This window comes from Saccopteryx bilineata, chromosome 8 (genome assembly GCF_036850765.1).
Source record: "Saccopteryx bilineata isolate mSacBil1 chromosome 8, mSacBil1_pri_phased_curated, whole genome shotgun sequence".
Lineage (NCBI taxonomy): Eukaryota > Metazoa > Chordata > Mammalia > Chiroptera > Emballonuridae > Saccopteryx > Saccopteryx bilineata.
Genome location: NC_089497.1, coordinates 21,174,969 through 21,202,124, shown reverse-complemented (window position 1 = coordinate 21,202,124; position 27,156 = coordinate 21,174,969). Strand labels below are relative to the sequence as shown.

At 41.2% G+C, this 27,156-nt stretch overlaps 1 protein-coding gene across 1 annotated transcript in view; it reads right to left on the bottom strand.

Moving 5' to 3' along the window:
• CHMP2B (charged multivesicular body protein 2B) overlaps nt 1-24,571 on the bottom strand; it is a 34,995-nt gene extending 10,424 nt beyond the window's left edge. Inside the window, exons 1-2 of the mRNA XM_066241423.1 lie at nt 24,251-24,571; nt 6,965-7,056 (exon numbers count right to left, since the gene is read on the bottom strand). Coding sequence (XP_066097520.1) covers nt 6,965-7,056; nt 24,251-24,284 — 126 coding nt within the window. The 5' untranslated portion in view covers nt 24,285-24,571. The remainder of the gene's footprint in view (nt 1-6,964; nt 7,057-24,250) is intronic.
• Nucleotides 24,572-27,156: the final 2,585 nt, after the last annotated feature.

Genomic DNA, 27,156 nt, shown 5'->3' with positions numbered 1-27,156 from the left:
CCTTCATCCACAAATCCAAAACTGGTCTACAAAACAGGACTCATGGAGCACCCAGAAGAAAGTAAGAAAACTCAACCAAAAAGTAGGGAGGAAAAAAAAATCAAATAAACAAAGAGTTGGTGGGACATAGCAAAAGAAGAGCACAGAGGTAGATTTAAAGCTAATACTATAAACATATTAAGTGAAAAAGTCCATCGAACATTTCAATAAAAGGCAGGTTATCAGATTAGATAAGAACCCAAATATATGCTACCTCAAGAAGCCAATTTTAATTTAAAAAAAAAAGCTAAGTAAAAGAATAGAAAGATATATTCTATATACATACTTATTAAAATCTAGAAATGTGTTGCCTGACCAGGCAGTGGTGCAGTGGATAGAGTGTCGGACTGGGATGCGGAGGACCCAGGTTTGAGACCCTGACGTTGCCAGCTTGAGCGCAGGCTCATCTGGCTTGAGCAAAAAGCTCACCAGCTTGGACCCAAGGTTGCTGTCTCAAGCAAGGAGGTTACTCAGTCTGTTGTAGCCCCACAGTCAAGGCACATATGAAAAAGCAATTAGTGAACAACTAAGGTGTCACAATGAAAAACTGATGATTGATGCTTCTCATCTCTCTCCGTTCCTGTCTGTCTGTCCCTCTCTCTGACTCTATCCCTCTCTCTGACTCTCTATCCCTGTAAAAAAGAAATAAATAAAAAAATCTAGAAATGTGGAATGGCCACATAAACATTAGATAAAGCAAAGAAAACAAAATTGGAGAACAAAGACTATTACCAGAGATAAAAAAGGGCATTCATAATGATAAGGGAATCAATACACAAAGATGTCAAAAAACCGTAAATGTCTTTGCACCTAATAACAATGCTTGAAAATAGGCCCTGGCCGGTTGGCTCAGCAGCACAGCGTCCGCCTAGCGTGTGGAAGTGCCGAGTTCGATTTCCGGCCAGGGCACACAGGAGAGGCGCCCATCTGCTTCTCCACCCCTCCCCCTCTCCTTCCTCTCTGTCTCTCTCTTCCCCTCCGGCAGCCAAGGCTCCATTGGAGCAAAGTTTGCCCGGGCGCTGAGAATGGCTCCATGGTCTCTACCTCAGGCGCTAGAATGGATTGCAGTGAAGAAACACCCCAGAGGGGGCCGAGCATCGCCCCCTGGTGGGCATGCTGATCCCAGGTGGGCGCATGTCCCTCCTTGCCGCCTCCCCACCCCGCGCTTCTCACTTTGGAAAAATACAAAATAAAAGCAAGCAAGCAAACAAACAAACAAACAAAAAAGCAATGCTTGAAAATACATGTAGTACAACTGACAGAACTGAAAGGGGAAGCAAATGTACAATTAGCCTGAAGGAGACCAACAACTCCTCTCATCTATATTGCTGTAATTGTTAGAACTAACGGAGAGAAAATCTGTAATGATACAGATTTACAAAAAACTATTACTAACTTGACTAAACTGACATTTATAGAAAATTCCATTAACAGAATAGTCATTTACAAGCATATACTGAAAAAAAATCAGCAAAATATACCATAGAAACAAGGTTCAATAAATTTAAGATGGTTCAAATGATACAAAGTATGTTCTTTAAGCACAATAAAGTTCAACTATAAATCATTAAGAAAATATGAAAGGAAAACCACAAATGAGCAGAAATTTAGCATGATTCCAAGTAAGTCATAAGTTGAAAAAAAATCACAGGGGAAATGAAATAATATTTTGACTTTAATAAAATGAAAATGCCACATATCAAAATGTTTGTGCTGCAGTTACAACAGTTCTTAGAGAGAAATTTATAGCATTGAAGGTTATACTGAAAAAGGTGAAAGGAGTAAGAAGTACTAATAGTTACGAGGATGTAAAGTACAGCACAGGAAGTATATAGTCAATGATATTATAATAACTATATATGGTGCCAGCTGGGTACTAGAATTATCACTATGTAACATAGAAATATCTAATCACTATGCTGTGTATGTGAAACTAATATTGAATGTCAACTGTATTGAAAAATAAAAGTGGTGTAAAAAGAATTAAACAAAATATTAGCAGCCTGACCAGTGGTGGTACAGTGGACAGAGCATCAACCTGGGATGCTGAGGTCCCAGATTTGGAACCCCTAGGTCGCTGGCTTGAGCAAGGGGTCACTGGCTTGGCTGGAACCCCCTGATCAAGGCACATATAAGAAGCAATCAATGAACAACTAAAATGATACAACTTTGAGTTGATGCTTCTTATCTCACTCCCTTCCTGTCTCTCTCTCTCTAAAAAAAAAATAGTAGACAGGAAAGGCTTATATTAAAAAAATAGTCAAAAGCTTCAAAATAAAAAAGTAACAAAAGGAAATACAACATAAAGTAAACAAAAGAAAGGAAAAAATATTAACAAAGAAATCCATAAAAGAGGAAAAGTACAGAAAATTAATGAAATCAAAGGCAGGTTTTTCTTTTTTTTGCAAAAATTTGATCAAATTGATATACCATTAGCCAGACAGATGAGAGACAACAACTGAGACAGAAAAGAACATTCAACCTACAAATATTGGGGACACAAAGCGGAGCATCACTTCATACGCTAACGAGGGGAAAGGACAATAAGAGAATGGTATAAACAACAGTATGTCATATTTTAAAATTCAGTAGAAATGGACACATTACTTGATAGACACAAACTACCAAAGCTCAGTCAAAATGACAGATAACCTGATCTAGATCTATTTTCTTCTTCGACCGAGCGCGCAGCTTCAGGAAGGACGCACATGGAGCGGTGAGGGAGGAAGGGGACACCCGCCTAGCCAGCCAGATCAGCCGAATCAACCCTGGCGATCAATGAGGTGACAGATGTCGTAGCCAGATCGCCCTCACATCCAGTATATCTATTTTCTGAATGAACTTGTAGTCCGAAAGCTATCCACAAAGGAAAGAGCACTCCCATGGCTTTGCTGATGAATCCTATCAGACACCTGGAAAACACACAAACCATCTAATAAAGAGCAAGTAACATTGCTAACTCATCATGCTTTAAGACCAGCATCACTCTGATGTCAAAAATAAACACATTACAGAAAAAGACAACCACAAATAAGTGTTTTATCAGCACAGATGCAAGTATTCCTAACCAAATTGAAACAAAAGTATTTAAAAAAAATACAGCATTACCAATGACATTTATCCCAGGAGGAAAAGCTTGATTCACTTAGAAAAATCAACATTAACAGATTAAAGAAAAAAAACTACATCATAATCATCTTAATAGATGCAAAAAATAAAAAAAGCATTTGACAAAATTCATTTCTGATATAAAGTCTCAGCAAAGTAGATAAAAAAGGAACTTCAATCTGAGAAAGGGCATCTATAAAAATCCTACAGTTTTAATATCCTATTTTTAAAAATATTTTATTCATTTTTAGAGAGAGAGGAGAGAAAGAGAGAAACAGAAGGGGGAGGAGTAGGAAGCATCAACTCCCATATGTGCCTTGACCGGGCAAACCCAGGGTCTCAAACCAGCGACCTCAGTGTTCCAGGCCGATGCTTTATCCACTGCGCCACCACAGGTCAGGCATTAATATCCTATTTTTGGTGAAAGACTGAATGCTTCCTCCTAAGATCACCAATTCTGTTTAACATTGAAAGTTTTAGCCAGTTTAATAAGAAATGAAAAAAAAATGACATCATGACTGAAAAGGAAGATGAAAAGTTTAATTTACTCATAAATGACATAATTATCTATGTAGAAATCGAATAGAATCTATAAAAAGAACACTACAATAAGTGAGTTCAAGAAGGTTACAGGATTCAGATCAACATACAAAAATATTAATGTATTTCTTTCTATATAGCAGCAACAAAAAAATCAGAAATTAAATTTGTTTTTAAAATATTTAGCATCAATCAAAAATATGAAGTAGTTAGGGATGACCCAGACAACAGGTGTAGAGCCTGAATAATTACAAGTGCAAACATGCTAAGAAGAGTGAAATATCTAAATCAGGGTTTTTCAACCGCTGGTCTGCCAGAAACGTGGGGCTGGCCAGACTCTGTAACCGTCACACAACATCAGGTGGTTAACTCTTCCACAAACTGGCACGAAATTCCTACAGCACTGGTCCGTGGACCAAAAGCTGAAAAACACTGAAATAAATGGAGAGATACAGCAGGTTTATGGATTGTAGGACTCAGTATTGTTAAGCTGTCTAGTTTTCCCAAATTAGTTTACAAATTCATCGTCATCCCAATCAATATTTGATCATTTTCAGTAGAAATTAACAATTTGAAAGTTCATTTGGGAATGCAAAGCACCTAAAATAGACAGAACAATTTTGAAAACAGAAGTAGAAAGTTGAAGCTTAATTCTATAAAACAACAGTAATAAAAAGTGTGGTATTGCCTTAAAAATAGTCCTATAGATCAATGGAATAGCATAGAGCCCAAAGCCAAGAATAAGGCCCACATGTATTTGGACAAATGTTTTTCCACAAAGAGGACCAATGTATTTGAACAGGGAAAGATGTAGCAACAACTGACGTTGGAACAACTGAATTTCCAAATGCAAAAGTGCTCCTCTCCCTTCACTTGACAACAGTGTGACTTAAGTCAATATAGTTCACACTTCTAAATATAAGAACTAAAGCTATACTATTTCCAGAGGAAAACAGAAGAGAAAGTATTAGCAACTTTGGGTTAGGCAAATATTTCTTAAATATGACACTAAAAATACTAATCACAGAAGAAGAATACATTTTACTTGACATAAAAACCTTTGTTCCTCAGAAGACACAATTAGGATAATACAAGACAAGACCAGGCCCTGGCCGGTTGGCTCAGCGGTGGAGTGTCAGCCTGGCGTGCGGGGGACCCGGGTTCGATTTCCGGCCGGGGAACATAGGAGAGGCGCCCATTTGCTTCTCCACCCCCCCCCTCCTTCCTCTCTGTCTCTCTCTTCCCCTCCGGCAGCCAAGGCTCCATTGGAGCAGACATGGCCCGGGCGCTGGGGATGGCTCCTTGGCCTCTGCCCCAGGCGCTAGAGTGGCTCTGGTCGCGGCAGAGCGACGCCCTGGAGGGGCAGAGCATCGCCCCCTGGTGGGCAGAGCGTCGCCCCCTGGTGGGCGTGCCGGGTGGATCCCAGTCGGGCGCATGTGGGAGTCTGTCTGTCTCTCCCCGTTTCCAGCTTCAGAAAAATACAAAAAAAAAAAAAAAAAATACCAGCAAGACAAGACCAAACACTGGAGAGAAATCTGCAAAACATATACTTAATAAAGTATATGGGCCCTGGCCAGTTGGCTCAGTGGTAGAGCGTCGGCCTGGCGTGCAGGAGTCCTGGGTTCGATTCCCAGCCAGGGCACACAGGAGAAGCGCCCATCTGCTTCTCCACTCCTCCTCCTCTCCTTCCTCTCTCTCTCTTCCCCTCCCGCAGCCAAGGCTCCATTGGAACAGCGATTGCCCGGGCACTGAGGATGGCTCCATGGCTTCTGCCTCAGGCGCTAGAGTGGCTCTGATTGTGGCAGAGCGATGCCCCAAGATGGGCAGAGCATCGCCCCCTGGTGGCCATGCTGGGTGGGTCCCGGTTTGGTCCCATGCGGGAGTCTGTCTGACTGCCTCCCCATTTCCAATTTCAGAAAGAAAAATAAATAAATAAATAAAGTATATGCATTCGGAATATATAAAGAATTTTTACAACTAAAGAATCAGAAAACAACTTAAAAAATGAGTTAAAATATTTCAGTAGACCCTTTGGCAAAGAAGATACGTAAAATGCAAACAGGCACATGAAAAGATGCTCAACATCATTAGCAATTAGGATTGACAATCGGCTACAAATCACTAGAACATACACACACAAAAAAAGACTTAACTTCAACTCTGGCCAAGATATGAAACAAATTTACTTGCATAAATAGCTGGTGGGAACAGAAAACATTACAGCCATTTCATAAAACTGTTGAGCATTCTTATAGAGTAAAATATACATTTAATCTATGACCCAGCAATCCCATTCCTAGAAATATACTCAATAGCAATGAAAACATATGTTCACGCAAAGACTTCAATCGAATGTTTATAGCAACATTATTCAAAACAGCCAAAATTTGGAAATAACCCAAATGTCCATTGGGGTAAATGGATAAACAAACTGTGGAACATTCATACAACAGAAACTAATCCTGATACATGCAACAACATTTGTTAATCTCAAAACAGTGAAAGAAGCTCTAAGAACAAAAAAGAGTTCATATTAATGATATGATTCCATTTATATAAAATTCTAGGAGATGTAAACTAATCTGCAGTGACAGATCAGTGCCTGGCTGATGGAGGAGGAAGTAGACAGGGAGCGATGGGTAGGAAGGGTTACAGAGGGAATAAAGGAACACTCTTAGGAATGAAAGATATGTTCCTTACCTTGACTGCAGTATGGTTTCACTATTTAATACATGTGTCAAAATGTATCAAAGTGTATGCTTTAAACATGTAAGCTTGGCAATTATACCTCAACCATACTGATTATTAAAATATTTTAAGCAACAGATATTTAAAAACATAACAAATATTTAACGATAACTAATCTATTTTTCAAAATACATTCATTATCATACACACAATGATAGTTAAAATATCAAGTAAGACACCTACAAGTTAACAAGGTAACCCTCGTGTTTTTGAGGACTACATTATCTTTGTTACTAACTGAGAATCTGGCTCTGTTTTGAGCACATTTCTTTGTAGGCATTCATGACTTTTACAAATGGAAGAATAATTTGACTTTATAATCAGCAGAATACACAGAATCCTGGTAAGAGTCAGCAGAATGACACAATAAACAAAGGTAAGCAGAAACTGGAAAGGCGCTGAATGCCATTTCTTAGTAAAGCAAATCACTCACCACCTGCCAGGGGTCTTTATCCCGGTTAGCTAATTACTCCAACACTAATTTCCAAATTTGTTTGAAAGTTAAACTGAAATGTAATGTTCTACTTACCAGCTGTTTTTCTTGTTTCTCTAAAGCTGCTCGATCTCTGCTTATAGCCCTCTGTGTACCTCGTAACTCTCGATTCTGTTCCTTTATTACATCTGAGAGAACCACAAAAGAAACCTAAATGTATGGGTTGTAACATTTTCTCTAATATCATTCAAAATACTGGACTAGGAAACCTCAGTAAAAAAAAATAAACATTGATTTATAGATGTTAAATTTTTTCTTTCGATTTAATATATTAAAAAATCAAATATTCAAACTTGAATTATAAATATCAATTATATAAAGAATTATAAAAGTGAGAACTGCAAGTCTGAGGTATAACCAAAAGTACAAATAAATCACAATAAAATACTCCCTTAGAGAACTGATCGGCACACAATGCTTTATGTGGCAGATATGTATGTCAGAGACACACATACATCCTTCTCATTTTTCCTTACTCCAGTATTATATGAAATTCCAGAAAGAAACAGTCATGCTTTTATTAATTTGTTTTTCTACACAAAGTGATCATGGAAGAGTGAAGCAGAAGACCCTCCAATGAATCCCATATCTTCTACTTGATCATTTTACGGTGGAAAAATTAGTTAACACTCTAAATCTCAGGTTTCTTATAAAATAAGGATTGCTGTTAAGAAGTGAATAACATACACAATGCCCCAAAATACTGTAAGTGTCCACTCAATGTCTAGTTTATCTCAATTCATTTGGATCCGCAAGTCTTACCCTTTGAAGAATTAAACTATTAGTTTAGGCCTGATGGACAATAACTAGGGTTAGCTGTTACTAAACAGTGATTTCTTCAAAGGATTCTTTTAAGTGGTTTACATATATTATACGATATAATGTCCATAACACTATGATTTTTCTATTTACATATAACGAAATTGAGTATTACGAAGTTTAAATAACTTGCCCAAGGTCGCGAGGAAGTAAGCAGTAGTGATAGATTTGAACCTCAGTGTTCTGTCTATAGAATCAGAGATCTTAATCACTTCATTAAGTGCCTTTTAAAGAGACAGCTTAAAAAACAAAACAAAAAACCAGAAAGAAGAGTCTTGTCATCAAAAGGTGCTGAGACAACTGGATAAAAAAGAGTAAAAGTGAATCCCTGACACACGCCATATAAAAAAATTACCTTAAAAAAGATTAATGAACCCTGCCAGGTAGCTCAGTTGGTTAGAGCGTTGCCCTGATAAGCCACGGTTGTGGGTTTTATCCCCAGTCAGGGCACACACAGGAGTCAACCAAGGAATGCATACACGTGGAACAACAAACTGATGTTTCTATTTCCTGTCCCTACTCTCTAAAATCAATTTTTTAAAAAAATTAACGGCCCAAATATAAGAGCTAAAATCATAAACTCTTAGAAGAATACACAGAAGTAAATCTGCATGATGTGGAATTTGGTTCTTAAATACACCACTAAAAGCACAAGCAACAAAATGAAAAAACAGATAAATGAGAATTTATAAAAATTAAAAATTGTGCATTAAAAGACATTATCAAGAGAAAAGACAACCTAGAGAATGGGAAAATATATATGCATATTATATATATATGGTAAGAGTCTATTATCCAGAATATGCAAAAAAACTCTTAAATTCAAAAACAAAAGACAACCAATACTATTAAAACTGGGTAAAGGATTTGAAAGGGCATATCTCTGAAAATATATAAATGGTCAAAAAAACCCATAAAAAAGATGCTCAGTATCATTAATCATTAGGAAAATAAGGTACTGGTTTGCATTAATCAGAATGGCTACAATAAAAAAAGAAAAAGAAAATAACAAGTGTTGATGACGTGCATGCATATATATTTATATTATATATATGTATATATATAATATATATAAATAAAATGTATAAGTACCTCTGTACATTGCTTATACAAATATAAATTATTTCAGCTCCTGTGGATAACAGTTTATGGTTCCTCTAAAAGTTAAACATAGAATTACCAAATGACCCTACAATTCCACAAATGTTCATAGTAACACTAATTCGTAATGACCAAAAGTGGAAACAACCTAAATGTCCGTGAACAGACAAATTAATAAACAAATTGTGGTATATACGCATAATGAAATATTATTCAGTTATAAAAAGAAATAAAGTACTGATACTACTGCAACATAGATAAATCTCAAAAATGTTATGCTACATTGAAGAAGCCAGTACAAGTGGTTACATTCTTATGATTATACCCATATGAAATATCCAGAATAGATAAATCCATAAAGACAGACAAATAGACTGACCAGGTGGTGGAGCAGTGGATAGAGCATCGGACTGGGATGTGGAGGACCCAGGTTCGAGACCCCGAGGTTGCCAGCTTGGGCGCAGGCTCATCTGGTTTGAGCAAGACTCACTAGTTTGAGCCCAAGCTCGCTGGCTCGAGCAAGGGGTTGTTACTCGGTCTGCTGTAGCCCCACACCCCCAGTAAAGGCATATATGAGAAATCAATCAATGAACAACTAAGGAACTGCAACGAAAGAGTTGATGTTTCTCATCTTTCTCCCTTACTATCTGTCCCTATCTGTCCCTCTCTCTGACTCTCTCTGTCTCCGCCACATAAAAAAAGAGAAAAAGAAAAAAATAAAGACAGACAAGTGGATTAGTAGTTGCCAGGTGTAGGAGAGAGGGGGAAATGGGGGGAGAAGGGGGATGGGGAGAAGGGGGATGGGGAGGAGAGTCACTGTTTGAGGGGTACAGTGTTTTACTCTAAGGTAATGAGAATGTTTTGGAATTAGAGGTAATGGTTATCTACCACTATGAGTGTACTAAATGCCACTGACCTGTTCTCTTTTAAATGGTTAATGTTATATGAATTTCACCATAACGAAAATAAAGTCAGCAACATTATCCTTTTTAACTATGGAGCATCACAACTTATGATTTATGCAGTTCTGTGTACACTGTAACTTTTCTGCGAATAAAAATAACTAACTATACTGAGGAGCAGGCATTATATTAAGTGCTTCACAATAGCCCCCAAAACTAGGTATATACTATTATCACCTTTATTTCAGAGGAGGAAATTGGTATTTGGTGAGACAATCTGCCCAATGCAGAAAAAAGTGTTGGATTTTTGTACAAGGGGTCTGATCCATGGAATGTATGCCCTACATTTAAAACTGTGAAATCACAAATGAACTTTTGAAGTATAACCCCTTTATGTACTAAAAACTATAAGATGATCTTCTAAAGTCACCAGAGAACTAAGCTGTAAAAGAAGCCACCATGTTAATAAGTTAAATCGTTGATGTGGGTGCAAAGTGACTGCAGAGGCCCTGATTGCTCAGATCTATCAATATATACTTTTCTTTACTAGGGTGGCAAAATAAAAATACATATATTTGATTTCTGTCCTGAGTTCCTGGTATAGAGATCCTAAAACCCTTGGAATTTCCTGAGTAATAGGAACAGTGTTGGACTCAGGAAAGGAGACCCCTACATAGTGCCAGGAAGCGGCTGACTACCAGAAGACCAAATGCTTCCAGCCCTCCCCTTAGGAGAGGGAAGAAGAAGACTGGGTTATAAACTCCTGAACAAAAAGGCTGGTAGAACGTCTGGGCTGGTGAACAAACTGCTGTGAAGGCAGCATGCCCAGAGACGGCAGCGAGGCTCTGTGCCCCTCCCACCCCGCTTCCACTTGGCGGCTTGTTCCTGAGTTTTATCCTCATAATAAACCAACGCACTTTCCTGAGTTCTGAGTTTTCCTAACGAATGATCAGATCTGAGGAGGGAGTTGTGGTGACACTTGAATTTACAACCACTTGGTCAGACCTAATGGCGGCAAGCTGGTACTGATGTTGCCATCTTAAGTCAGGACAGTCTTGTGGGACTGAGCCCTTAACCTGTGGGGTGCGTGCTAACTCTAGACAGTGTCAGGACTGAAGTGAATTGTTGGAGACACCCATTTATGGCAAAGAATCAGAGCGAAGAATAGATACAGCCATCTTTGTTGAAACACAAGTATTATGACATGAAATTTTAATAAACAATAATTTAATCAAATAGTTTGAGTTCCCCTTTCTTAATTTTATGTAACTATGTGTGCCATAACTGTCACTGTATATTAGAGAAGGAAAAATAAAGAAAATTAACTACTGCAAATTCCACAGCCTATTGTTAATAGACCTATTAATATTTAAACAGTTCTAAGCTATAAACTGAGAGCATATAATGTTATATACTGAACACAGTCATAATACTTTAAAACATTATGCTAAGTAGGAAAAGGCAGTAAATATTTTTCATATGAGAAAAGTTTATATTATATAACAAATTACTCTTTAATTTTTAAAAAATAATTCCTAGCTAAACCCACATTTAAGATTCTGTCTTATAGATAATTCAGAAGGAATAATATGAGAAAGGTTCTGAGGCATTTTCACAGTTTTTAAGGCCAAGTTTATTTTCCGTTATGTTTATTTTGTAGTAAGTCTCATTTTTCCACCAAATTACAAGCTCTTTAAGAGCAAGAAAAGCCTATATTTTATTTATTATTCTGTTTGTATACTGTATTTATTATTCTCTTTGTATAATATACTTCATGGCAACTACTACCCCAATATATTAATTAACAGTGATCTAAGAGTACAAACATATATACTGAAATGTAAAAGAATTTACTTTATAGGCATATCACATTCCTTAAAAATGTATAATAAAATCTATTGCCTATCTAAAAAAGATGGTTGGTACTAACCATAGTAAAATCTGAATGATACTATAGGCATTGTTCTACAATGGAAAAGAAGAGCATTGAAATAATTTGCTATTTCCTTTATAATTTTCTGCTTCCCTTCTCTTCACTGTGAGTCCACACAATGACAGAAACATGTGCAGAGTATTCCTGACACCTGGAGCGATGGAGAGCTTGGCTCCTGTCCATCCTGGGTTTCCTCCTCCAGGTCAAAGAGCAGGCCCTTAATTCCTATACTCCAACACTCCATCTACCTGTGGGTTGTTGGGAAGCACTTCTCAATAGGCGGTAATAGAAAGTGCGCATGTCGGAAGGACACCTGTGATGTGCTCTCTGTCACCATTTGGTGAGGTCAAAAGGGTCTGGGGGCTGTCCCCTCCAGCCTCCCTACCCACACCCAGCACAAAGCTTAGAGAAGGCCATGGAGGCCCCTCGTAGCATTAAAAATCTGTCTCAAGTCTTTAGGCCTCCTAGTACTGAACAAGATGGCACTTGTGTGCCATCTTGATGCATGCACTAGAGTAATAAGATCAGACTTATATTTCGCCCTTAAGAAGATATAGATAGTTCTGCCTTCTTTGGCTCTAAGTCAATAAAGTCTATCTGCTTACAGAAAGAAAAAAAAGCTAAAAGTTAAAAACAAATCTACAGGGGCCTCCCATGTGGTCCAGCCTAGCTCACTCCAATTATCTAGCGAGGTCTGAGTCCAAGCCTTAACTTGAAGTATAGCTAGCTATCCTTCTAGACCCTGCTCATTTACATAAAATTTGCACCTCTGATTAAAGAAAAAATAATTATCAACTGTAAATACGGACATTCATTAATAGGTGAGAAGTAATGTTTCAAGTGCCTATCCTTGGAGAGAAGGGGACTTGTCTGTGCCTTGCAGGGCACGTCAGGATTATTGTCCCAAAGACACAACCCACAGCTCTACCCCTGCAGCTGGTCTAACAGACAGTGTGCACCGACCACACACTGGGTTTTGTGCTTTACTGTAAGGTCATGGTGGACTTTTAAATCTAAGCTATTTTCTGCCTTTAAATGTATTTAAGAAAAACTCATTTTGAGTTATGAAACTTTATTCCTGTCAATTATCTTGAATCAAACCATGTGCATTGAGATAGAAGCACAAAATGCCGCCGTCTCCTGTTTTACTATCTCCGTTCACTGCTTTCTGGGATCTAGATCTCCAGAGGAGAGGGGACCCCCCTCCCCCACTTAGATTTCCTCTACAAGCTGTTTCAGCTGGTCTCACTGAATACAGCGGGTATTGAGCACTGGCACAGCAGGATAACGGTGATCAGATAAACCCTGGTTGGTGATCAGATAAGCCCTGGTCGTGACTATGAAAAGAAGGGTCAGGAATGTGATCAGCACAAGGAAACATGGCGGAGCTCACGAAGGAACAATAAAGTGGAAAGGGGTCCTGGCTATGTGGGATTGATGAGGGAAAAAGAAACTGCAAAAATGCTATGAGCTCAAAGGGTAAGTAAGGGGTAAGAAAGAAACATTCAAGGTCGCACTTAGAAAATGTTGGCTCCAGAAACCATACTTATGAGGTAGGTTAGACAGACATGATCAGAGCAGACACTAGGGCAGGTACAGAGGTCAATAGGAAATAAGGACCTCCCCCACCACCACAGGGCACAATAAGTCTTCATCCCCTGGCATGTCAGCAGTCAGTGGTAGACCCTTGGAGGAGGAACAAGGGGCTAAAGACTGGCCTCATAAGACTCCCATTCCCAGGCAGGCTTTTACACCACCGTCCCTTAGTAATAAAGGCTAGTCCTGAGCTTCAGCTCCAGGCCCAGAGAAGCAGCAAAACCAGACAAGCCAGCCATGGCTGACATCAGGACAAGCTGCACTGACTAATGACCCCCTGCCTGGGTCCAAGCCATCAGTGGAGACCACTACCCTGAAAGAACACACTAGAAAGCTGATGAATATTCTATTAAGGTTATCCCTGAGATCTATCCTCAAATCTCCACCTTTAAAAGCCCCTAGGACAGAGGACCAGAGGACCCTGCTCCTCCTGCCCTCACCCTCCCTTTCACACTCACACCAGCACCTTTCCGGTCCCTTCATCTTCCTCCCAGACAAGTTGCTTTGAGCCTTTATTCTTCAAAGCACCGAAGGTACTTCTGTGGCTTCTGTAACTTGTTCCCTGAGCCCATTTCTTTCTTTATTTAATTTTTTAATTTTTACATTTTACTTCTTTTTCCAAGTGAGAGGAGGGGAGACAGAGAGACAGACTCCTGCACGTGTCCTGACCTGAATCCATCCAGCAACCCCCATCTGAGGCCGAGGCTCTGCCCATTTGGTGCCATGCTTGCAACCAAGCTATTTTTAGTACCTGAGGTGGAAGCTCCACAGAGCCTGTTGGGCAGATAAAATATATTATGCTCACTTTGTTAAAGATGGCGCTGCCCACGTGGAAGTCTGTCGCCCAGGTGATAATATTAGTTGCCCTTCTTGCTTGGCATGGGCGTGATTATGTTAATATGTGTTGGGGGAGGGCTTTTGTGCCAAAAGGTTTTAAAAGGAGAGATCACTTTGTTCCAGGAAAGAGGGATTACCTTCCAGGAGGAGAGCAGGGAGGAGAGCAGATAAAGAAAGATCAAGTGGAGGAGAGGAGAAGCAGCCAAGATGGTGGAGTGCTGAAGGAGAAGCCAGTTTGTGCAGAGTTTGTGCAGGCAGAAGGAAGGAGATGGGGAAAAGAGGTGAATAAGGCTCGTGAGCTACAAACCTTTGATTCTAGGAAACTCAGATAAATCAGTAGCTTTGTGAGCATTGGATGAGTAGGTTTTGGAGCCCAGTGTGTGTTTTTACTTGCCCTTCAGGTGCAAGCTAGAATTAAAGCTAATGGCCCACCAGTTCTTGGCTCTGTTGTTTCATTACCGTCTGTCCGAATCTAATGCGAACCTGCACGGGCCAGGCAGCTGTGATGGTGGCCGTGGCTACTGGCTTTACATTTGGCTTAGTCTGTGGTAGGATTCGATACAGATGAGTATGGAGCCACCACCACCTTTGAGCGGTGGAGTAGAGGACTGGCTGCTGTTATGGTTCCCCATGGCTGTCCTTTTGGGGATCGTAGGTGGATGACTTTTATAGCCATACGTGAGGAAACTGAGAGCTCTGTGGAAGAGGCTGCCCGGGACCTGCAAACAGAGCAGTGGAAGGAGCTGGAGCAAACGTGGGAGAAAGAGATGCTGACCCTGGAGCTGGAGGAAGCACTGGAGGAGGCCGACCAGGTTCGTGAGATTCGCTTGGAAATGGAGCAGTTGCTGGAGGAGGAATCACAGGTTCGTGAGTTGCCGACTGCCCTGGACATTGTGGAGAGCCAGCAGCGGCAGGAGGCCGGGCCTGGGGCTACAAGCCCGGCAGCAGGAGCTGATATTTTCAATTCCTCTTCAGAGGCTGAGGAGAATCGGGCTGGAGTTGCAATCCGCAGTCTCCAGAAGGTGAGAGCCCAGCAGCATAAGGAACACCTACTACACCCCTGGTAAGTCTACGATTTTGGAACATAAGGGTGGATGTCATTATGCTCTCCAGAGCAGACATGGAAATGCTGACTGCCATTGCCACGTGCCCCTCTTTGGGACAGTGTAAGACCTGCCAGGACGGCAGGGATGAGGGGGGTGGCTGAGGCCCCATGTGCGTGGACTGATTCCTGGACTACAACAGGAGTGGACATTGGCTCCTTTGTTGGATGGACTTACAGAATTTGGACAATGTGAAATACCCTGATGGGGGAGGGGGGTAGCTTTGCTGTAGGCCCATCCCCTGCCCCGGGAAGCTTTTCCCATGACTAGAGCAGTCCGAGGACATTTTGCATGTTTGGCAAAGTGCTCAGAGACTGATGAAATGTACCTTTGTAATTGTTGAAATTGTATGATTTGTCATGTTCTTGTAATTTGTGTAATGTGCCTAATTTCCTTGCACAGGGATGCCGGTGCTGTAGATTGAGGGTAGTAAAGTGAGCATAGGGGTGGGTTGTTGAGCAGATAAAACACAGTGTGTCTGTAAAGTCATGGTGTACTTTTGACCGGTCACAGGAAAGCAACAAAAGACTATAGAAATGTGAAATCTGCACCAAATTAAAGGAAAACCCTCCCAGTTTCTGTAGGATGATGTAGCAGCATGTGCGCATGTGCAGATGGTGACATAACACCGTGTATACAGTGTAGCAGCCCACGGCCATGCCAGTCGAGATGTGGACGGTACAGAGGAAAGTTCAGTGTGTTCTGTGGCTCGCTAAATTCGAATCTGTGACCAAAGTGCAAGGTGAATATTGGCATGTTTATAACGAAGCGCCACCACATAGGAATAACATTACTTGGTGGGATAAGCAGTTGAAGGAAACTGGCAGTTTGGTGGAGAAACCCTGTTCTGGTAGGCCATCAGTCAGTGACGAGTCTGTAGAGGCTATACGGGATAGCTACCTAAGGAGCCCTAAAAAATCTGTGCATGAGCCCACATCGAACTTCACTGAATAGGTATGAAACTGGGAGAGTTTTCCTTTTATTTGGTGCAGATTTCACATTTCTATCGTTTTTTGTTGCTTTCCTGTGACTGGTCAAAAGTGCACCATGACTTTACGGACACACTGTACATTATGCTCACTTTGTTAAAGATGGTGCTGTCCACATGGAAGCCCATCGCCTAGGTGACAATATTAGTTGCCCTTTTTGCTTGGGATGGGCATTATTATATTAATGTGTGTTGGGGGAGGGCTTTCACGCCAAAAGGTTTTAAAAAGAGAGATCATGTTGTTCTGGGGAAGAGGAATTACGTTCTAGGAGGACAGCAGAGAGGAGTGCAGATAATGGCCACATGGAGGAGAGGAGAAGCAGCCAAGATGGTGGAGTGCTGAAGGAGAAGGCAGTTTATGCAGTTTGTGCAGAGAGAAGGAGATGGGGAACAGAGGTGAATAAGGCTAATGAGCTAGAAACCTTTGATTCTAGGAAACTCGGATAAGTCAGTAGCTTTGTGAGCACTGAATGAGTGGGTTTTGGCGCCCAGTGTGTTTTTACTTGCCCGCCGGGTGCAAGCTAGGATTAGAGATGATGGTCCACCAGTTCTTGGATCCGTTTTTTCATTACCATCTGTCCGAATCTAATGCGAACCTGCACGGGCCAGGTGGCTGTGATGGTAACCGTGGCTACTGGCTTTACAGAGCCATCTTCAGAGCCGGGAGGATGTGCTAGAACCAAATAACCCATAGCTAAGGGGTGGGGGGGAAGGGTGGAGAAGCAGATGGGCGCTTCTCCTGTGTGCCCTGGCCAGGAATGAAACCTGGGACTTCCACACGCTGGGCCAATGCTCTACCACTGAGCCTACCAGACAGGGCTCTATTTCTTCTACAGCTCACTTCTACTTCTGTGGCCTTCTGAATAATTTCCTCTTATAGTTTGAGTTTTGGCTGGTGAATTCTTAGCCAGAACTCAAGTACTGAGACTGCTGATCCAAAGTCTGTTCTGACTCCACTGGTCTAACACCTGGAGCGTGTTCTCAGCCACCAGTTACTCAAAAGCAGAAAGAAAATGAAGAGAATGCATGAGGAGGAATCAGGATTAGATACGCAATGCAAATTTGTTTCTCAGGCTTTGAAAATGATAATCAGAAATCAGGGAGGAATGGTTATTAGCTCATCAACCAGTTTTGATACACAGTAAAAAATAAGTAAAAACAAATACAAAAAAACAATTGCAGGAAACAAAAGGGACAGTGGAGGATCACGTCAACAGCTCTGCTCTGCCTATGGCCCAGGGACGCAGGGAGCCACTTAAACTAGGCTGAAGTTGAAAAGCTCAGCAGGACTGGGTTGGAAAGAAGATGCAAAATACTAAAGAGAAAACAAGAGGATCGCTGCCTAGGACAGCATAGAGAGAAGTACAAAGGAATGTGTTTTCCTACCAGTAAACTTTCAAAGGTCACTCAAGCCCGGATGCATTCATTTCAATGAATGCAGTATAATTATTAAAATATCCGTTTTTTGAAGAGCTAAAGGAAGGTACTGAGATGGCCACCTATCAGCAGATCTTTGGGTCACATTTGGTTCTCAAAGATACAGGCTCTGGCACTATCATCAAGAACAGCTTACGTTCAGGAAACTGTCCAAGGCCATTTTTCAGCTTAAATAAGTAATTACGAGAATGAGGGAAAGGGCCTCTGGACGAAAGTCTCACAGACACCTGGACCTGAAGATAGGCAACGGGAGCAGGAAAGGAAATGCCAGTCTTTGGTGTCATGATGGGAAAAGAGAAATACAGGGGGAAGACATTTTCCTAGAAATATCCATTCTGAAGTACGAAGTACTTTGCTCACAATAAAAAATGCTAAGAAGACTGTAATGTGCTTTTGACTCCCACATGTAATAATGAGAATAACAATAATAACAATAATGTACCAAGCATGTAGGAGCCAAGTAGGAAGTGAAACCTGAGTATTAAATATTCAGAATAATAAGCACTAGGGGCACACTCGCGATCCTAGGAGAGACCTGGCACTCTAGACAGTACCCTGGGAATGCTGTATTTCATTGGGAAGAAAGTAGAGATGTTTCTGGAGGGAATTCAGTTTATATACCTGGTAGATTTTATTCCCTCTTGAGCTGTGGGAAACATGACCTCCCAACTGAATGAACTCTTGATAGAAGATTTAGCCCAGCTTAGTCAAACTTCCACAGGTGCTGTACTCTGGACAAGGAGCACACCTGGATTCTAATGCCCCAGGTGGAAACACGAGGACACTGTCCCTGTTTGTTAGCAGTGTCCCTCAGACTATCTCTGAACCTACATAAAGTTCAAGGTAGGTGGCGATAATACGGATGTGCACTATAGTAAGCTCTGGAGACTGGAAACACTACTTTGGGTTAGTAAATATAATTATTTTGGAAATTAGCCTCTAAATTAAAACTGCTACAAAGGAAAACTTAGAATAAGCAAAATACAATTTTGGAAAAACACAAGGATCTCCTTTGGTTCTGTTCAATGCAAGTCAGAAAAAAGAAAGAAAGAAAAACCCCACACAGAGAAAGGAATTTAACATAAAATTGAGGCGACATCAGAAAAAAATTTCTAGAGAAGGAAAAAAACCGAGATAGTTCAAATTAACTGGAGGAAGAGAAAGATAATTTTTTTTCCATAAAGGCATCAAAATATGTGTGAGAGAGAAAAAGTATGGTAGATGTAGATGAGTGAGAACAGTGCTGCTGGACAGTAAAATGTCCAGAGATACGGCCAGAAAGAAAGACAAGAGCCAGATCAAAGAGGGCCATATATCCCTTAACAAAAGCACCCACTTGATCCTGTTGGTACCAGAGAGTCAATAAAAGGGTTTACATTGAGCTGCAGCATAGAAAGATCTGGCTTTCATGTACAGTGGTCCCCCGTCTATCCCGGGGATTAGGTTCCAGAACCCCCTGCGACAGGTGAAAATCCACGAAGTAGCGACCTTGCATTTATTTTATTATTTATATATATGCTAAGGCTTTATAAACCCTCCCCACACTCTTATAAACCTTCTCCACACTGTTATTAACCTTTCCCACACTCTTATAATCACTTCCTATGCTCTTAAACACTTTCTACACTCTTGAACCTACGTAAAATCCCGTGATATAGTGAAAAATCCATGATACAAAATTAGATTCGTACAATTTAAAAATCCATGATACAGTGTGACCGCGAAAAGTGAACCACGATATGGCGAGGGACTACTCTATGTGAATCACACAAGCAACTTGTAGATGAGTAATTCAAGGGCTGGGAAGCTACAGCAAAGCAGAAAGGTGATGCAGTAAAGGGCAAGATAAATGGGAGCTGAAGGATGGGAAAGATTGGAAGGCATACAGAGGAAGATCATATGTGTCAAATAGTTGAGAAGCAAAAGGATCAGTACTTGATCATTAATTGAACAGAGAGGGCAGGACTTGATCATTAATTGAACAGAGAGGGCAGGACTTGGATCATTAATTGAACAGAGAGGGCCAAATCAAGAACTCCCCAACACTGGAGGAGAACCCAGGAAGTGAACCGATTTGAAGAAGACGGTGATGAGTTCTGTTTGGGGTCTCCTTAATTTGATGTCCTTTCGGTAGGAATACTCAGCAAAGTATTGGATGAATTGATCTGACTCTCAGAAAAATATACCTAGAGATATAAATTTGAGATCTATCAAGATTTAGGTTACAATTAAAATATTAAGACTCTGAATAAAGATCATGTAAATAATGTAAAATTAGCCCAAGCTGGAACCAATGAGAACACTAACATTTAAGAAGTAGGTTAAAGATAAAAGAGAGAAAGGGAGAAAGGGAGGAGAGGAAGAGAGAAGGGAAGAGGAGAAGAAGGGAGGAGGGCTAGAGGGGAGGGAAGAAGAGAGGGAATAAGGAAAAGAGAAAAGAAACACCTGAAAGAAGAATTGTCTGAGGAATATGAGGAAAATGATGTCATGGAAGCCAAAAGAGTTTTAAGGAAGAAATTATTATCAGAATCAAATGTAAGCCCTGGCCAGTTGGCTCAGGTAGAGCATCAGCCTGGTATGCAGGAGTCACGGGTTCGATTCCTGACCAGGGCATACAGGAGAAGCGCCTATCTGCTTCTCTACCCCTCTCCCTCTCCTTCTTCTCTGTCTCTCTCTTCTCCTCCCGCAGCCAAGGCTCCATTGGAGCAAAGTTGGCCCTGGCGCTGAGGATGGCTCTATAGCCTCTGCCTCAGGTGCTAAAAAATGGCTCTGGATGCAACAGAGCAACAGCCCAGGTGGGCAGAGCATCGCCCCCTGGTGGGCATGCCGCGTGGATCCCAGTCGGGCGCATGCAGGAGTCTGTCTGACTGCCTCCCCATTTCCAACTTCAGAAAAAAAAAAAAAAAAAAGAATCAAATGTAAAACAGGCCCAGAGATGATCACCAACAAATGGCCATTGGACTGGGCAATCTAGAAGTCATTGACAATCTCAGCAGAATCTCATTACATGAGCTATAAAGCAAACTGCTGTAGAATGGGGCATCTGAGAAAGAAAATGGTGGAGCTAAGAGACATCACTATTCCTGCAAGAGGTTTAGATGAAGAACAAAAAGGATGAACAGCCTGACCGGGCGGTGGCGCAGCGGATGGAGCGTCGGACTGGGACGTGGAAGGACCCAGGTTCGAGACCCCAAGGTCACCAGCTTGAGCGCGGGCTCATCTGGTTTGAGCAAAAGCTCACCAGTTTGGACCCAAGATTGCTGGCTCCAGCAAGGGGTTACTCGGTCTGCTGAAGGCCCGCGGTCAAGGCATATATGAGAAAGCAGTCAATGAACAACTAAGGTGTTGCAACGCGCAACAAAAAAAAACTAATGATTGATGTTTCTCATCTCTCCATTCCTGTCTGTCTGTCCCTGTCTATTCCTCTCTCTGACTCTCTCTGTCTCTGTTAAATAAATAAATAAATAATTTAAAAAAAAAATTAAAAAAAAAAAAAAAAGGATGAACAATATTGTCTAAGAAATACTGGGAAAAGGATTGCTGTTTCCATTTCTACCACCATTAGATATAAAAGTTCCTCCACTAATTCAGAGAGAAGAGTCTGGTTCACAGACAAAAGGTAATGAATGGACCTACTAAAAGTTGAGAATTCCAAGTACTTAGCAAGAACAGCAAAATTAAACTGTGCCATAGGATTATCTAATAAAAATATATAACAAAGATAGTATTCAAAGAGACTAGGCCCTGGCTCTGCCACTTAGTAGTTGCGTGATCTTGGGCCAGTTACTTAGTTCTCTGCCTCCACTTCTCTTCTATGAAGTGAGGATAATAGTACTTATAGGTTTTATGAGAATTATAATGAGCTACTGCATACCAAATGGTAACTTGGTACTGGCTTAGAATGGGACATCAAATTTGTCATTATTTAGGATAAGAGACAAAAATTACATAGCGCATAAAGAACTTCATTTTTAAGAAGTGTAGTCAGTTGTGCATTTATGACAAGTCCTCATGGCATCCTAATCTACAGGTTCATAATTAGTTCCAATAAATAGGTCACCATTCATCCATGTAAGGGAAAGAAAAAGAAAGAAAAAACACTGTAAACACTTTACCTTAATATATATATGTATATATCTTATAAATCAGTAAAAGAAAAAATAAAGACTCAATTGTAATTTCAAATTCAAAAGAATCTTTCTCTTCTATGGCATTAAGGTACAGTTTTCATTAATTTCTATAACAAAGTACACAGTGCAGACTTGTTCATTGCTGTGTCAAAAATGAATTAAACATAACTCTGAATAGTGCTATAAAGTGCTATAATGTTGTCTTCCTTTTAATTTACATGTGCAGTAGTCTTTAATGATATAGTATGCAACTCTCCAGCCAATCCAAAGAGACAAAAAGATTCAATTATTCTCCAGATCTATAAACAGTTACATACTTCCCTTATATATCAGAATTTCATTACTCCTGAAAAAGATTAAAAAAAAAAAAAGAACAGCATATAGTAAAAGATCTTATGATCAATACTCAACATGTCCAAAGACCTGGAGAAATGCATAAAAATACATTAAATTTCATAATATATAGCCTCATTACTGCCAAGAATGCTGTCACCTTTTAAACACAACTTCTTTTTAATAAAACAAGAAGTAAAAACATCACTAAAGCTCCATATCAAAATAATAAAAGTACAGTTCTAGCATGCAGATGTCATTAAGTGACTTGAATTGACATAATTTAAGAAACTATCAAGTATGCAGTTTGACAGCTATAGTAGAAGTACATGGTCAAATTTATATTCAGAAAGTCTTTAAGACCCCCCCCCCACAAATAAATCTACTTAGCAAAAACATTATTTCTTGAATGAATTAACCCAACAGCAAATGAGTATACAATTAAACACCCTCAATGAACATCCTCATTGTCTTTTTTTATTGAGCTCTATACTTAAAGCATAACGGTCACCAGACTGGCAAGAGAACCTGGAAGCACAGATATGAGAATAGAGAACTGAGATTTATGTCTTTAAATATATTTGACAGATATTAAGCAGTAAGAGCTAGAATATTTGTTTTTAATATTATTTTTTTTAATTTAATTTGTAATATCACAGTAAGAAAGATGCAACTCTTTCCCTCTGTTCAGTAAATTCTCACTGTATAAAACTGTAACGAAGAAATAAGCCTTTTTTCCCCCTCTCTGGAGTACTATATAATAACTGAAAATCACAGTATTAGCACTGCAACACTGAAAAAAAAAAAAACTGCCAAGTTAAAGATGAAATAAACAGTATTCTTAGGAATAACACACATAAAACCCACTTGACATCATCGTAACACATCCTACAGTAACTTGGTAGTTTTTCCGGTATTGTAAATGGTTAATAAAAAGTCTCAATTAGTAAAAGTCAATAAATTTTTAAAAAATCTTTTCACCCACTTAGGGTAAGCAAAAATGTATCATTATAAGGGGTAAGATGACATTGTGCTGAAGTGAAGGGTAGAGTGGCAGAGGAAAATGATGTCTTTGTTATCCTCCCCAAATAATTTTGCTGGCATTGCAATAGTGACTACAAAGAATGAAGGAGTTCCCCAGGTCTGAACTGAGCACCCTGTTTGTACCAATCACTGTCTAGCTAACACCGCTCCTTCTGTGGCAGAGTTAGATCCTTACAAAGAAGTGATTCTTTGCTTGAACCAGCAGCGACCTAGACTCAATATTCAATAGGAAACACTATTTTTAAGTAACTTTAATGAATCTGAATCCTGGAAGCAGTCAATGAAAAGATCCAGACTATCAGGACTAATCAGTGTTATATGAACATACATTACAAGCATTGCTTATAAACACCAATTTGTATGTTCCTATACATTACTTTTTTCCCACTTCAGATGACATTGAGCTAAATGCCTGAAACAATGAAAGGACCTAAGTACCTCAAAACGTAAACTTCTACGTTGGTGATACACACCACACCTCCTACTTTAGATAGCTAAAGATAATCAATCACAAGGGAGAAAAATCCATTATGAAACTAAATCCAGGCTCTTCCCTTGCGTTTCTTTTCTTTTTCTATTGGAGTCAGTCAAGAATCGTTTCGCATCTCTACTGCTGGGGTGTTCTTAGAACGAGACCAACCAGACCCAAGTTCATTCTGGTTCCTGCAGCGTGGTTGCCCCCCCCCCCGCCCCCGCAGGAACAGGTTTCCGGTTTGCACGCCAAACGTATGACACATACAAACTGAAGGAACAAACCAAGCAGAAGAAAGTATCAAGAAATTCCTGAAATCTCCAAGTCTAATGACACTCAAGGGCCAGGAGCATCCTGCCTCCACGAAACGCTCAGGGCTGCGCTCCAGGGAAAAGCGGGGTTGGGGGTCGCGTTGTCAGAGGGAAGCAGCCAGACCGCCCCCCGTGGGGGGCCAGTCCCAGGACAGGGGGCAGCTGAGAAACGACGCACGAGGGCGGTCACCTGTGGGGCCGCGGATCCAGCCCCGCCCCCAGGGACAGCGGCCAGAATTGCTGCCGGAGACCCCCGACACACTCCAGGTCCAGGGAAACACAGAGCTGGGCCCCTCCGGCCCCGCCTGGAACTTACCGTCCACGGTTTTCTTCTTGAAGAGGGACGCCATGGTCAAGGACCGCGCCCAGGCGGCCCGGCTCGGCCCGGTCCGGTTCGGCGACAGGGAAAGGACAGAAGGGAAAGGGCAGGCCCTTGGAGGGTTCGGGGTGGCGAAGCCGAAGCACAAGAGAACAGGGCAGGGTCTCCTTCCAGGACCCGCAGAGGTCGGGACCCGTGGAGCCGACCGCAGCCGAGTCTCCCAGAGCTCAGGTGACTGAGAACTAAGACACTTTTTGGAGAAGTCACTTCTAGGCGGCGCCTGCGCATTGCAAGCTTGCGCCTGCGTACTGAGGCTCCTGAAGCCGTAGCCGCTGCCCTCACCTCAGCGGCTGCCCGGCCTTTCCGCGTTCGGGGTCTGGGCGCCACGATCCCGCAGAGTCCTGGGCAGGCAGTGGTTCGAGTGGGTGCGGGCGGTGTTGGGGGCGCTCTAGCGTGTGGGTTCCGTGCTGAGTGCTGACCTTGATGAGCCTTGCTTAGTCCTTTCCCCTTCGCCCCTGGGGAAGCTGGACTAGGGGTCCCCACCGTCCTAGGACAGATGTGGGTGGCCCGGAACCAGCTGATTTGCAGTCATCCTGTCACTGTCCGTGTCAATACTGTCATAAGTGCGGGGCCGGTGGTGACGCCGAGGTCCGCGCCGTGGTTTGTCTCGGGAGCTCGCGCTCTTTTCCGCCCAGCTTGCTCAGCGACCTCCCTGTCGCCCACCGCACTGCCCTTGCGGGACCGAACCGTTCACGTGCGGCCTGGGCCCGGGGTTCTGAGCGCCCAGAGCACGGTGCCCAGGCTTGGGGGTGGCGGAGGAGAAAGAAAGTGGGGAGCAACTTTCTTAATACAACACTTTAATATTCTTGGCTGGAAACAGGAACAACAACAAAAAAATCCATACAGATTTGTATATCTTCAGCCCTATTATTGTTTTTTTTTTTTTTTTAATCTTGATTTCTTGTAATTGCACAAGAAAAATTCATGGCTATACTGTGAACCTATTAGAATGCTACATAACTGTATATTGGTTTTACTGTGAGGTAAAAAAGCACCATATTATATTAAAGGAAAAGCATAATGAATAATTTAAAGCATCCTTGTGGGTATAAACATAACTGTGGAAAATAGAATCTTTGGATCAAGACTTTAATTTCATTGTTTTACTTCATTGTGTGTATGTGTGCACATTTTCAGTTTAATGTATTATTTCACTAATCTTAAATTTGCTTTGAACTTTTCCCTCCCTATCTATTAGTGCTTTGAGCAACACTGCCTTCCACAGGATAAAAATAATAATGGCATTTTTTTTTTCATGGATGTATTTTCTGATAAGTAAGACACTCCAGTTATAGTGTCAATGTTGTCAGTCACCTCTGGCTTTATGAATCATGTCTTAAGTATTTGCGGTATTCAGACTTTCCTTCCCAATTCCACCCCCTCCTAAAATATGACAGCCCTCGAGGCCACTGGCAATTCTGCTGTTGGTACTAAAATTAGCTAAGAGTTTGCTCATGAAAACTTTCTCAGAATGATACAGTATAATGCAAGGTGGAATTGTATTGCTCCTCGGGTTATTCTAGATATTACGAGAAGGTGAAGAAGTAAAGAAACAGGAATAACTGTAAATGAGGCGACTTAGCTCTTCATTCAAGGCCTGGTCTTTTCGTGAAGTAAACACTGGCCAAAAGGCGGTTTGCCCTGGCTGCCTGATGTAATGAATGGCATTGGGTTGTGCTTGAATGCTTGAGCAGCAATAAGCTGTTATGTGTGTAGTAATGCTACTCCTCCCTGCTGCAGACACCCTTGTTTTATTACTCCTACAGATTCCCCCCCACTGACCCAATTGTAACAGTTGGGAAAATGCCAAAATACTTAGCAGCAACCATATGGAAGACCCTCTCAAGTGCACAGCAGGAGCTGAAGACTGGGCTTGTCCATTACAATAAAGACAAATAGAAATATGTAGTATTTAAATTCAGCACTCTAATAGCTTGATTCTCCCATAGTTTGAAACAGGCTACTAATATTTAGCTGGTAATGCACCAGACGGGCCTTCATTCTGATTAGTTGATGGCCAAACTACAGTGGTACCTATTCATTATATATATATATATATATATATATATATATATATATATATATAACTTTTTATTTGAAGGGCATGTACACTTAATTATAGTTGAGATTTAGGACACCAAGAAGCCATAAACTACAAATAATATGGTGTAAAGCCAGAGGCCATGGCCAGGGCCACCATCACAGCTGCCCGGCCCATGCAGGTTCGCATTGGATTGTGACAGTCGGCAAAGAAACAATGAAGCCAAGAACTGGTGGGCCATAGTCTTTAATCCTAGCTTGCACCCGGCGGGCAAGTAAAAACATACACTGGGCTCCAAAACCCACTCACATTCAGTGCTCACAAAGCTACTGACTTATCCGAGTTTCCTAGAATCAAAGGTTTCTAGCTCACCAGACTTATTCTCCTCAGTTCCCCATCTCCTTCCTTATCCCAGATAGAAACTCTGCACAAACTGGCATCTCACTCAGCACTCCGCCATCTTGGCTGCTTGTCCTGGCCACATGGCCTCTTTCTGCTCTCTGCTCTGCTCCCTCTGCTCTCTCATGCTAATCATCCCGGGAACCAAGAGAGCAAGCTCTCGTTCTGCCCCCATTTTATAGTGTAGAAATCCAAACCTTTAATTTAATATACAAAACATATATTAGGGAAGTCTCTAATACAAAGTCACTTCTCTGGGGCATGATTGGATTGTACCGCCCCACATCAAAAAGGGTAGGAAAGGCTTAATCCCAAAACCAAGCCCCAGGCTACAATGATCCTGCCTGCCCACAGAGACACACATTAATATCACCTGGGCAACGGCGCCATCTTTAACAAATTG